At 31.0% G+C, this 14,055-nt stretch overlaps 4 protein-coding genes across 4 annotated transcripts; 2 read left to right on the top strand and 2 right to left on the bottom strand.

Moving 5' to 3' along the window:
• The first annotated feature begins 5,561 nt into the window (after nucleotides 1-5,561).
• LOC124530957 (2-(3-amino-3-carboxypropyl)histidine synthase subunit 2) lies at nucleotides 5,562-7,978 on the top strand. Its single transcript, XM_047105334.1, has 7 exons — nucleotides 5,562-5,769; nucleotides 5,869-6,020; nucleotides 6,087-6,199; nucleotides 6,320-6,540; nucleotides 6,820-7,026; nucleotides 7,203-7,462; nucleotides 7,544-7,978. The coding sequence occupies exons 2-7, from the start codon at nucleotides 5,877-5,879 to the stop codon at nucleotides 7,976-7,978; spliced, it is 1,380 nt and encodes a 459-aa protein (XP_046961290.1). The 5' UTR covers nucleotides 5,562-5,769; nucleotides 5,869-5,876.
• Nucleotides 7,979-7,991: 13 nt separating this feature from the next.
• On the bottom strand, nucleotides 7,992-9,541 carry LOC124530969 (coiled-coil domain-containing protein 124). Its single transcript, XM_047105345.1, has 5 exons — nucleotides 9,399-9,541; nucleotides 9,079-9,243; nucleotides 8,827-9,006; nucleotides 8,567-8,673; nucleotides 7,992-8,364 (listed from the first exon to the last, which is right to left on the bottom strand). Exons 2-5 carry the CDS (start codon nucleotides 9,235-9,237, stop codon nucleotides 8,181-8,183), a joined length of 630 nt encoding a protein of 209 aa, XP_046961301.1. The 5' UTR covers nucleotides 9,238-9,243; nucleotides 9,399-9,541; the 3' UTR covers nucleotides 7,992-8,180.
• Nucleotides 9,542-10,295: 754 nt separating this feature from the next.
• LOC124531631 (proline-rich protein PRCC) lies at nucleotides 10,296-12,687 on the top strand. Its single transcript, XM_047106094.1, has 6 exons — nucleotides 10,296-10,581; nucleotides 10,654-10,850; nucleotides 10,929-10,982; nucleotides 11,398-11,865; nucleotides 12,085-12,300; nucleotides 12,528-12,687. Exons 1-6 carry the CDS (start codon nucleotides 10,488-10,490, stop codon nucleotides 12,612-12,614), a joined length of 1,116 nt encoding a protein of 371 aa, XP_046962050.1. The 5' UTR covers nucleotides 10,296-10,487; the 3' UTR covers nucleotides 12,615-12,687.
• LOC124531639 (28S ribosomal protein S11, mitochondrial) lies at nucleotides 12,684-13,859 on the bottom strand. The gene is made up of 4 exons (XM_047106105.1): nucleotides 13,598-13,859; nucleotides 13,235-13,466; nucleotides 13,088-13,153; nucleotides 12,684-12,845 (listed from the first exon to the last, which is right to left on the bottom strand). The coding sequence occupies exons 1-4, from the start codon at nucleotides 13,765-13,767 to the stop codon at nucleotides 12,738-12,740; spliced, it is 576 nt and encodes a 191-aa protein (XP_046962061.1). The 5' UTR covers nucleotides 13,768-13,859; the 3' UTR covers nucleotides 12,684-12,737.
• Nucleotides 13,860-14,055: the final 196 nt, after the last annotated feature.

The following is a 14,055-nucleotide window of genomic DNA, read 5'->3' as shown; positions in this document are numbered from 1 at the left end:
ATTTGTTTTTTCATACAATCATATTCTTTTCCAGCAATACAACATGTACATGTGCAAACTAATTAAAACTGAACATTTCGGTTTCTTAAAGAGCTATATAATTTTATTAATATTTATCTATTTTTTTCTATACAGAAATTATTAATACAATAAAAGTTTTTATTAAATTATCTCTCTATTTTTATATTTTATCTTATATTAAGCCTAATAATAAATCTGTTTTGCATTACAACAAAACAGTTATTATGTGTGTGAGAAAACACACAGCATTGGTTGAAGAAGCATCCATAAATCTTACCATAAACAATTATAGAATAGAAGTTCATCTTACCTCTCTTTCCATCTTTTGTTACCTTTCTCTTTCACTCACAGCAGAGCGCGCCATCTTGTTTCAAATTTGCGCGCCACTGACCTTGTTAAATCATAGTCTTCATCAACCACCAGCAAGCACCTTGCTACAATGCTGTGTGTTTTCTCACACACATAATAACTGTTTTGTTGTAATGCAAAACAGATTTATTATATGTGTATCTAAAACACACAGCATTGGTTGAGTTGAAGACCTGTTTGATATCTGCTGGTGTAAGAATACAAACGCTATGTGAATTATAATCAATTAAATCCATCAAAATGTTTACTATATCCTGTTTATTCAACTGGCTTCCTGAACCTTATAACTTACTATACTTGTCATGTCACTACAAATTATATTTCAAAATAAATTTTATATCCATCTTATTATTATTGAAATTATATACAAAATAAAAAATCTCTCAGGAACTAATAAGTTAGAAACAAATCTAAAAATAATCATTAATTCTACCGCTAGGTGAATTAAGTCTCTTTATCAATTGACATTATTTATCTGCAAAAATACACTAAATTTATAGTTTATATTTTTCTATGTCCTTCCAAGTTAGCAGTAGACATTTAATTAATATAATAACAGTATTTATTCTTTTTAAATATCTGAAAATATTTTCATTAGTAAATCCTACTTATAAAAATAGAAGTATCTTTATTTTTGTCTACAACTCAACAATAATACCATTAAAAGTCTGGGAACTTCTCCAATTACTTCTGCTTAAAATCTCATCTATAGGTCTATTTTCCAACCAGTTTCCAGATACTACATGCTGATCTAGCATTATCTGGTGTTTTCTTATCTGGTGTTGCATCAATGCCCTATTACTTAAATAATATCATTTTCTGTATCAATTTTATCCAGCCTGCTACCATAGTTAGTGTAGCTGGTGTAATCACATGTAATTAATATAATAAGTTATTTAAATCTCCTCTCCAAACAAATAGTGTTGGTAACCCTAATTAATTATTCGATGTGTCTGAACAAAAGTATTCTTCGGTTTGTTGTTTCAATAATCAACATGTATATTCAGATACATCATAAAGGGTGAAATTCTGAATTCTACTTCCAGAAGCTAAAAGAAGAATTATTTGCTGTTCTTCGAACTGTCAAAAACTGTATTAACCTTTGGCATGTCCCTAAGCCAACCGAATAATAATGATGTGTCTTTCTTTCTTGAGGTCTTTCTGAGGATATAGCTTTTACAATTCTAATTACAAAAAATATATACATATACATACCCACACATACATATATATATATATATATATATATATATACATATACACACACATATAAATATTATTAAGGACACAATAAGTAGAGACTGCGGTCCTATGTAAAAGTACAGTTTGTTAAGCTAACCCATCCTTACAATAAATTTTGGCTAAAAATGTTGCAACATCTATAACCTGAGGCATCTGGGATCTACTTCGTGTAATTTGCACCATACAATCCATCTCAGTACTTGGAAGTAGTCTTAGTTGCTTCATGCAAACTATGCGCTCTTTTATTACCCCCCAACTAGTAGCTTTAACTTTTCTAGTTGTGGTGGGTTCAGATTATTAAATAACGCTGTAGGTTTGGTAATATCAATGGTTCTGCTAGACTGCGTACTCGTAAGTCTGTCGACCAAAATAAACTATGTAGGTACACTGTCAAGCTAGTATTATATATGTCCCCTCGCCGTGTTTAGGTGACACAACACCATTGGGGTGGCATTGGACTTGGTGGTGGAAACAACCATACCCACTAATATTCCCACTGTCGACTGAATGCGTCGAAGCATAAGGCGTAACCCTCTCTGCAGGTCACATACCGTCTTAAGACGGGCTGCCTTTGAAAGCCAATAAGACGACTTTGGGGACGCCCCATATATTGAATACGGCTTCCGAAGCCGGGGGCAACAAGTGCCATTCCGGCACTGGTCGTTTCATTGAAAGGCGGTCGGCTATGCCGCTGTACCTCCCCGAGAGGTACGCCGCCGAAATTTTTATGTGTAGGCCCCATACTCTAATTACGGCCTCCGAGGCCGGGGGCAACAAGTGCCATTCCGGCACTGGTCGGTTCATTGAAAGGCGGTCGGCTATGCCGCTGTACCTCTCCGAGAGGTACACCGCCGGAAATTTTATATGTAGCCGCTCGGCCAACTTCATTAGCTTCAGTGTCAACTCTAATAAGGATAGAGAGCGCGTATCTCCTTTGTTCTTTATATGCACCACTGGATAGTACACAGGACCTGGACACAGGACTGCCTGTTATATGTCTGAACTAAAATGTGCGCTCGTCTTAGATTAACCTGTGAATTTATCACAGAGTACACTGTAATATCTCTGTGACGTTTGAATACTTCTGGTGTCGCAACCATTTCCTTTACACACGAACCTCGTTAAATTGAGTACCCCAGCCGGCATTCAATGCATTTGTGATCAAGAAGTGTGTGGTCTCCCTCTGGTTTAGATCCACGCAACTGTGGCCTATGGCTCCGAGCCACCAGGTTAACTCTTGTTTCACAAGAGGCGGAACATTTATTTTTTGTCATTTGAACATTTATTTTAAGAAGCCTCTGCATTCGCCAACGGTATAGGCGCCCAGGTGTAATTATCATGTTTGCGAAGCTTAACAGAGCTAATCAGACTTTGTGTCCTTCGGAGGGTTCAATCTCTTAGAACCCTACAGATGGTAACTTTGTCACCTATACCTGAAGTAGGGCCACTGTAAGTGTTCCATAAAATTCCTAGGTATTCCAATTGATGGAATGGTGCCATCAGGGGTTAAATGAAAATTTATATGCCACACTAGAATTTCAAGAATGGTTATGATCTCTCTAACTTGGTTCACCAATAAGCTTCTGTCTTGGTTGGCCAAAAGAAAATTGTTTAGATAGACCATTAGTCGGGAACCTTTGTATGCATGATCTGCATTCCAGCTTGATTAGGCGTCAAATGGTAGAGTCATGCTGTAGGATTTTATTGTTCTAGTAAAGATACTGTAGTCATCGCTGTGATTCTTCAATCGGTAGGTGGAAATAGGCTTGTAATAAATCTTAACTATCCAGTTGTTCTTTGTAACAAATCTATAACATTTATTAGATACTAAGTGAAAACACTTTGTTACAACATATGTCTTAGATCTAATGTTGGATGGCCCACCACCCTATTTTCTTTGAACTATTGTAACCCTATTTGTGAATATTTATGTAAGTTAAATTTCCTTAATAATTTGACTGTTTGATACTGAAGAGGTGGTTTTAATTTGAATTTATGTGGACTCTAATAAATAATTACATTTATAAGAAGTCTATTACAGTCCACAATAAGTTTTGGAGGCAAACTAGTCAGTTTGCCTCCAAAACTTTGAACTATTTGTTTTAACATCCTCTGAATCCTCTTTATGTTCTTTCCTAAAGTTGGTAGAAATTTCTTTCTTATTGTTTCGAAAGTCAGTGTATTTCATAAATAAACAAAAAAAAATAATCTTTTTTATTTGCATTTTTATTGTTTAACTACTTACTAGTCTTAAAATACTTATTTGAATTTTATATCTATGATCTTTTATGTTATATTTTTAACTAGCTGATGAACAATCATTTGATGTTGTTTTTTTTTTTTTCAATTTGCTAGGCATATTTAGCTATGTTTGTGGATCACTCAAGGACTGAATTAAGGATTGTAAGGCTTCCCTGTTTAATAAATGTTGTGAGCTCAGTGGAACATTTCTTTTAAAATTCCTTACTTTTTCTTTCAATACACTCACCTTGTCTACCACAAACAATCTGCATAATCCTTTTAGAACATCTATATAAGGATGAACCTCGACCAAAGAGAGTTAATACTTTATCAAAGAGCAATGATCCATTTAAATATTTGGATTTGAAACAGCCCAAATAAAAATATTTATTTTTATTTATTTATTTAATAATCTAAATATCTTGTAAGCTACTTTTAAAATTTCTCTCTATTGCAGCTATGCATTGTCTAAGCCTTCTAATATATTTTCAGATGAGGCTAAAAAATCCTGAGTCTGTTAAAATGACAAGGTTCCACATTAACTTTTAAATTTTAATGTAACAAAACCTTGGGAAGCAGCAAAAGATTGTAATGTTGATTTATAGCTAATTCCCTTCTAAACCTGTGTCAAAATTTTGTAAATGGGTAACTTCATCTAAACATTCCTTAATAGCTACAGAAACAATCTTCTACTCTTTACACTATAATATGTTTAAATCCCACATCTGTAACTTAGTATTAACAGGACAAAAGTGTACAAAAAAAAAAATTTACTTGTAAGGCACCTCAATTTTATCCACACACTGAGATCCACATTATTATTTACTTGTGAATTTTGAGTTAGTGCCATAATATAATAAGGGCAACTGAGTAAGTTAGCCTGCCATGTAATCTACCTGATTAACTAGTGAATTAGTTCGCGGGTCCGACCCACTTTGTTAATACTTACATACGTCGCTTATTAGGTGGAGGTGACGTCAAGCCTTCCTCATCTTCCGAAGATGTAAAGGAATCTCTCTTATCACTGGACACCTCTGATACAATATGTCGAGACGACCGCTATTCATCCGAAGTTCGAACCAACGGCATTCGACATATCCTTATTCTTACGTCTACCGTTTACGATACTCATTCGTAAACTGTTTAATTTATGCTATGAAAGCACTTTTAAGGTGTTTTTTTTTTTTTTGTTTAAAAACAAAAACCCACCTAAAAATCACTATATTAAGTAATTTTTGAACTTTTAAAAGTCTATAGAAAATTTTCAATGTTTACGCGGCAAGATTTACAAACGCTATGATTTAACAAGGTCAGTGGCGCGCAAATTTGAAACAAGATGGCGCGCTCTGCTGTGAGTGAAAGAGAAAGGTAACAAAAGATGGAAAGAGAGGTAAGATGAACTTCTATTCTATAATTGTTTATGGTAAGATTTATGGATGCTTCTTCAACCAGTGCTGTGTGTTTTAGATACACATATAATATTCATTAAACATATTTTCTAAAAAAATAATTTTAATACTAACTGGATGAAATTTTATATCCTTAATTAAATTATTACATTTACTGGATTCTTTTCGATTATTTATTTGTATAAAAGTGCATATTCTCTTTTTGAGTGAGTTTGTTTTATCCATAGCACATTTTCACCGCATTAATGCTTTCTATGACGGCTAAGGATGATATTTTATAGATGTCAATTTTGACTTGACAATTGACATCTCACATCATTTGTCAAATGCAAATTGTAATTCCTATTTGCGAATAAACGTAAACTTGGTTATAACATCGCTCACGTTAATATTTTTTGTTTCTTTGAAGTTCTTATAATCAACTCTTAATTTCAATTAGTAGACGTTATTATTATTATACAAAAAAAATTAATGATAATATAACCTGGTAAGAAATAAATCAACAATACATTTGAGTAATTACAACACATTATACAATTATTATTGACAATGTAAATCATTGACCGGAATATTTTGTTTAAAATAGCAATCACAATGGCTAATTTTACAACGGATGCAAAAATATGTATTGAACGTGACTTGGAAATAACGCCCAAAGAGGATGTATATGACGACTTAGTTACTCGATTTGATATACAAGAAACCTGTAAATGGATTACAGATAATAATTATGCTAAGGTAAGATAATATGAATTAAAAATAATATTTAATTATGAATGAATTAAAATTAATGATCTATAATAGGTGTGCCTACAATTCCCTGATGAACTTCTCAATGTGAGCGCTGCTATATATGAGGAAATTAAAACAAGAACAAATGTTGATTTGTATATTCTCGGTGACACTTCTTATGCAAGGTATAATCATATTATTAACAAGTATCACTAGATATGATTTATAGTCATATACATGCTTAGTCAATTTTTAACAAGAATGTAACATAATTCAATACTGCTATAGCCGATGTAAACTTTCAGCTGTTGTGTAGACTCGGTGGCAGTCATGCATGTTAAGGGTGATGCAGTAATACACTATGGACACTCATGTTTTACCAAAAGTAACATTCCAGTCTACACCGTTTTACCAAAAACACAATTAAACTTTGAGGTCACAGAAAAACTGTTATTAGAAAACTTTAAACCAGATGAACCAATTCAATTATGTCTGTTTTATGATGCTGAATATGAACATAGCAAAGGTACCTGATAAATCTTTTATTATTAAGAATGATTAACTTGCATGATGCTTGAAATACATATATAATAAATGTGTAACTTTATTTATAATGTAATTGTTAGGAATTGGATATTTTTATCACTTATCATCAGACAAGTAAGTTAATACTCACTAAACAGTTCTTTATATAATTTTGCTTAGAAGTGCATTGTTAATTAAAGAGTGTTTATTAATTATGAGTTGTCTATACATTAACATTATAGTCGATTCACTTTGATGTTTTTTTTCTTTTTTAATTCAGATAAAATAGCTAATTTCTGGTTTCAAAAATATCCTAAAAGCTATTTAGCATTTGTACAAATTGAAGAATCAGATAAAAGAATTCTAGGAAGAATAATCAAAAATAAAGAAAACGAGGATGTTTATGTGGAATCTCTGAAAGATTGTGTATGTATTCATATTGGATCAAGAGGACAGACGTTATTCAACTTCACTGTATCAATACCAGGTATTGAAATACTTTTTTAGTTTGCATTGAATCAATAATTTGTTGTAAAATATTTTATTTGTGTATCATAAATTAACATTTATTATTATTATAATAATGAAGTTGATGCTTATGTCTAAAATATTTTTTTTACATATAAAATATAAATAACATAAAATGTCTATGTATGCTTACAGCACTGAAGTGGTATTTACTAGATCCAGGAAACAACAGAATTGACATCCTAGAAGAGACTGTATGGTTCAAAAGAAGGCGATTCTTGGTAGAAAAGTGCAAAGATGCCAATGTCATTGGCATCCTAGTTTGTAAGCTGGCTGGGGATCAAACTAAAGACATAATAAGTAGGATGAAGAAGATTTGCAAAGTTAATGGAAAGAAAAGCTATATAATATCAGTTGGAAAACCAAATGTTGCCAAACTTGCAAACTTTCCTGAAGTAATTATTCCATTTATTTAACTTTATATTTTTTAATATTATATTTTGTAGGAAATGATTAATCTTTTCATTTAATTTTAGATTGATATTTACGTCATGATAGCTTGTCCAGAAAATGATCTCTACAACAACAGGAATTTTTACAAACCCATAGTATATCCATTTGAATTAGAACTAGCATTGAACTCAAACAGAGAACCATTTTATAACTATCATGTAACAGACTATGATGAGCTGCTACCAGGAAAGAGACATTACTGTGATATAAGTCATGTAAAGGAGGCCACTGATGTAAGCCTCATAACAGGCAATATAAGAGAAACAAAAATACAAAGTACTGAAGAAGGTAGCATGGATTTAACAGAAAAACAGAATTGGGCATTAGAAACCATAGGACAAAATCTACAAGAAAGATCATGGAAAGGTCTAGAACAAAAGCTAGGTGAGACAGAAGTAAAATCAGCTGAAGAAGGACGGAAAGGTATTCCTCTACAGTATAGCAATGAGCCAGAATAATAAAACAACATAATTGAGATATTTACAATATTTAATGTGTTTTATTTTTAAGTTTTAGATGCTATGTTATGTAATAAATTATTTAGATAATCAGAGGGTTTTTATTACAATCATATTTTGCAAGATTTAAAATCAACAAAATAGATTTCAACCTTAGGCCAAGTGAACCTCATATAAGTCGACAGTTACACTCACTATTTTATTATACTTTTTGATTAAGAGGATTCTGTGGAGACTTCAACCACTCTTTCCTTAACATTTGCTTTAGTTGAGATAGTCTGAGAGTTGGGTTTTCTGCTTTCAACCTTGGCAGTGTAACTTCTTCAAATGCTGTGTAAGCAGCCTTTAACCTCTTCTCTGGATGCTTGTCCACATCAGCCTTATCACTGAAAAATTATATAGGTTATAAAAATAGCCATACTTGGTAAATAGGTATAATTAGTACTAGGTGCAATACGTTGAAAAAAGTTTCAATTAAATAAAATTCATATTTTAATTATTTATAGAATAGTATTTCGTAGGTAAGCCCATCAGAATACAGATTATTTCTCATCCAACATCAGGTATGATAGTGAAGAAAAGACTTACGTGAGTATAGAGATAGCCTCCTCCACTGACTGGGCAACATCACCATCAATTTGTAGTCTGTTGAGATTCTCCACCAGTGGAGGTTCCTCCACAATGACTTTTGATGGCTGAAAATTAATTATAATAATGGTTACACACTAATTTTATTTTTGTCATTATTTTTTTTTCAAATTGTAGATATCCACTGTAAACAAATTCACTTCTTGAGTAAACAGGTTTCATAATTTAATATATATGTGTTAAATTTAAGTTGAACTTACAAGAGGTTTCTGTGGTTCTGGTTTGACAGATCTTTCTTTCATTTGTGTAATTTGTGCGCGGGTAATTTTTGGTGGTGGTGGGGCAACTTTACCCTTCAATGATTCCATCTCTTTCTCCAGAAGAGCCTTTGCTTCAGCTTTCTTCTGAAGTTGTTCAAGACGCTTTTTCTCTTGTTCTTCCTGTTATAATTGTTCTTTTAATAATAATGCATTTAAAAAAAAAGTACATTGTAAAAATCAAAATGAACAAACTTTTTTTTGTTGCTTTTTCTTCAGCTTTTCATCGTTATCTTCCCATTCGGCATCCTCGACGATTTTCTTAATCTTTTGCTCTTTTTCTTGCTTGGAGTTTTCCTTTCGCTGTCGAGCTGCCACAGCTTTACTGTTCTCGCCTGCGAATTTCTTTGGCATTCTGATCTGAAACAAAACACGCCTGAAATTTTGTAAATCGTTCTTGGAATATTCTGAATATGCTTAACCTTAACCGCTGTAAACAAATAAAATAATCACTTATATATTTCATGCATTGAAATTGTTAAAAGCATAAGATAATCAGAAATATTATTGCTTACTTAAGATTTATTATATAGTAAAAAATAAATAACAAATTTGAAATGTTAATAAAGTGATAATATTCGCGAAAACTATTTTTCAGCTGGTAAAAAATTTGCAGTTGGTACTGACATATAGATGTCAAATGTCAATTAACGTCAAGTCGTCAACTTGTCAAGTAAAATATCATTTATTACATAGTATAAAACAAAGTCGTTTACCACTGTCTGTCTTTATGTATGCTTATATCTTTAAAATTACGCAACGGATTTTTAGGCCTATTTTTAAATGATAGTTTGATTCAAGAGGAAGGTTTATATGTATAAATACATAAACAACAAATATTTGTTGATCACGTATTCATACATAGGAGAGAAACATTGATCATTTTAGGGGTTTCTGAAGTAATTACACGTTGTAATTGCAATTGTATTTATGTGTAATTTAAATGATTATTTTCGAAGATATTACAGATTTGATTAAATGATTTTAAAATCTGTAAATAAAAGCTTGAAACGTTATTTACGAAAAAGAGAAAGGCAAAGGTAGAGTTATATTTGAAATTTCCCTTACGATGATGCCATATATAATAGGAAGTGGGTCTTGGGAACTTAGTTCGGCAAATAATTATAAAGTTTTTTAAACCTTAAAGAATGATATCGATTTTGCTGGTAAATACGCTCGTTTTCAAGGTGGGTATGAGGGCTTGTAACAAATCTTTGTTGAAAAATTTAGTAAAGCATTATTAGATTTCGCCGCAAAATACGTTAAATCACTTTTCTCGTCTTAATTCTGGTTTATAATTTATATAATTACTAGGCTAGCAATGGCCAGAGTTTAATATCGACCACGTAATAGATAATATTTATTATTATCTATATTAAAAATAAAATTTTAGTGATCTGTGGCTAAAACTCAACAGTTTCAACTGTCAAGTGCGTTTCTCTTGTGATTATTATTGATATTGACGATTGAGTTAATTTCTATGTAATGAGATTATGACAATCTGCTGATGATTTATTGTTATAATTAATAAGTTGTTGCAGAAAACTTTTAAATAAATGTGCTGTAATTAATTTAGAAACTTTAAAAAATTCATTCTTCTAAGAATGGCTTTAGTAGCTTATGAAAATAGTGATTCCAGCGAGTACGAAGACGATGAAATTCAAAGTAATACAGTAATCCCCATAAAAAAGGAAAATGGTAAATTAACGTTATTTCAAAATTAATAAAATTCTTACATAACATTTATAAAATAAAAATTATGTTCAATAGATACCCTGATTGAAGATCCTGTTATTCAAAATGGTAAACAAGAATCCGATAAAACCCACAGTCTTTTTGTTCAACTTCCACAACCATCAAGTAAAAAAAAGGTTGTCATGGAAGAAGACGATGAGTTCCTTCATAAAAAAGAATTAACAGCTGATATAAAACCAAAGTCTCGGATAACAATACCATCACTAAATGACGTATGTATATTTATTGAAAATATAATTGCTTGTTTATATGTATTCAATACTCTTTTATCAATATAAATTTCTTCATAGTTCAAAGACGTGGACGTCCCTACATCAAGTTCAAAAACAAGAGCAACTAATGGGGTAAGCAATATTTAATTTTGGCATGTTATAAAATTGATATATTAATTATTTTATTTGTCTTATCATTAGTACGGCGTGTTCGAAAAAGCTCGAATAAAATTTTGAATTTAATTAGTGAAAGAATGGACTCAGACTTGTACAGGAGATTCACTGAACTACATGTTCTGAGAACTTAATAATAATAAATAAATAAATATTAATTATGTAATACTAACATAGAATAAGTTAAATTGTGTACTAACAAATATGGACTATTACTGTCTGAAAATAAATGAATTATTATTATTTTAGATATTAATTACAAGTAATTATAACTAATATTCAAATATATCTAGATATGTTAAATTTAAGCTTTAACTATAAAAATTGTTGAAAATTATTATTTAATGATAATGTTTTGCATTTATGATTTTAGAAAAAGTCTAGCCTCCTTAACATGCTACCTCATCCACGAAATACATTAACAATAAAGAGACCTTTGGTACCCAATGTAGTTGCACAGAAACCAAACAAGATCACTACAAATAAAAAATCAACTCTTATTACACCAACAAAAGCGTCAGCTGTTGACACAAAAGGTTTAATCAATGATAATACAGATGACAGCGACAATGATGAAGTAGAAAATGACTTCTTTTCAATAAACAAACCAGTTGTTGATTTTGCTATAGACAATTTACCTTTACCTGAAGAAGAAACAGTTGAAAATGTTCAGAAACAACCACGAAATATTGAGTCCTACTTTAAGAAAGATCATGTCGAGTTACAAACAGAATTAGAAGTTAGTGACAATGTAGAGCAATATGATAACATACAAAGAATAGAAACAACAGAATATGCAGGTGTAAGTTCGAGCAATGAAGCTGTGCTGGACGAGGAAGCTGTAAGTATAGATTAAAACAAACCCTTGTGCATAACTGTATTTGCTTCAAATGTGCATGAAAAGAGCATAAAATTTGAAATAATTTTATTTATAAATATTTAATGATTCTGTGACCCCCCTATTTCGTAAGAATCGCTCAATTTTAAATTATTTCTAATGACTTCATGTTTACCTACTACATGTTTCTAGTATTTATGAAATTATTTTATCCATATATAGATTCTAAAATTATGTGGAACTCGAGGTAAACGTAAGAGAGAAGAAATACAACTAGTAGATGTGAACCAACAAGAAGTCTTAAATGAAGCACGTCAGTTGCTAATGAAAGGTCTCATGGAAGATACCAGTAAGCGTCAATCAGTAAGCAAGAAACGTGGAAATGAGCCTACACATCAACAGCGAAGGAAACATCAGATCACATATTTAGCTCACCAGGTACAAACTTTATTTATCATACTCATAATGGTAAAACAAAAAAACAGTAAGATAAACTTTCTAAAGTCTATAAAATCTCTTTTTTAATTTAATTCTAATATGATATTGTATATCAAATTAAGCAATTGCATCTCTATCAGGCTTGGAGCCTATCCCACTATGCTGCTCTGCAATTAGTAGTTAATATAAAAAAATATATAGTTCATGACAAATATTTTTAATTTCAGGCTAAAGCTAATGAATCAGAGCTACAGAACCAGTGGGCCAATAACAGAATGACAAAGAGACAAACACAATCAAAATATGGCTTTTAGTTATATATTATATTATTGTAATAAGTAAGAATATAATCAAATTGTTTATAAAATTAAACATTATTTTGAGTAATATCTTTATTTTACACTAAAACACTAGTTACATATGGAAATTTTAATAAATTATAGTCTTTTCGCTTTTCTTGGTCTTGGTGGATTCCATGACACTCGGGTGTTGTCTGTTACAGATACTATTTGTAAACCTCCCATTTGTAATCCTTTGATTGCTGACTGAAAATATAATTTTATAATATAAAAATAATTGTAATTTACATTCATTTAAAAATTAATACATTAATAATTAAAGAAGAAAAGTATTTTGTAAATTTATACTACTAGATTGCATTGTCATCAATATAAAGTTATGAATAACATTGCATTATAAAAACTTAACCTACGCCTATGGAAAAAAGTTAAAATAATAAGCTTGTCATAATCCAAAATTTAATACAATTATGTTTATTAACACTTACTAATCGTCCAGGGCCTAAACCTCTTACTCTCACCCTTATTGTTCTTATTCCACGATCAACAGCTTTCTGGTAATAAGAAAACAATAGAATGGTAAATTATGTTATATCAACACTAATACTATAAATTTTAATGTACTCAATACTTACTGTGGCTAAATTTATAGCAGTCGTTTGAGCTGCAATGTTTGTTCCTTTTTTGGTATTTTTAAATCCCTCCATACCACAAGACCTAATTAGTTTCACTGTACCATTAGCATCAGTCATAGTAAAAATGGTATTGTTGTGACTGACTCTGATGTTACATATTGAGAGATCTTTATATGGAGTGCCATCAAATAAAATATTATCTGATTCAGCTGTAGGGAACAATTCCTGTTTTCTGAAAATAGGAGACATTACGCTTTATTGCTATAATTTACAAACTATACAGTATTTAATTGGAACCATTGATGAGATTATGAGTAAATCGTATAATTAGTGTTAATTTAAAACTACAGTGGTTAAACTTACGCTTTTAGTACTGAATCCAGATCTATAATTTTCTCTCCTTGAACACCTTCGTCGTCAGCGGGAATACGTTTATGATCAAATTTTTCTGTCGCCACGGGCGCAGTGGTTTGAAAGGAGCGCACTACATTGTTTATTGAAACTTTTAAACTATTTCTTAAAGCACTAAGCATTTTGTATATGAGTTTTTTTTAGCATAAATAATGTTCTATTGATACCTTTAATAATGTAACCTCAAAATCGAATACAGTTGTCAAATCATAAAATAATGTCAACTGTCAACTAGTGTTGGCTTAAACGAAAGTATCTAAATTGTCGATAGTAGACACCAATTACCTTTTGTAGGCCCAGAGCTAGTCTCAAAAATTGCGAAAACGCAATATTCATATTTGCTTAAAATTTCAGATATCAGATATAATAATCTGCTTAAATTATATTTTGAAGGACGAAATTAAAAATCC

This window comes from Vanessa cardui, chromosome 1, assembly GCF_905220365.1.
Source record: "Vanessa cardui chromosome 1, ilVanCard2.1, whole genome shotgun sequence".
Lineage (NCBI taxonomy): Eukaryota > Metazoa > Arthropoda > Insecta > Lepidoptera > Nymphalidae > Vanessa > Vanessa cardui.
This window is presented reverse-complemented; position numbering and strand designations above follow the sequence as displayed.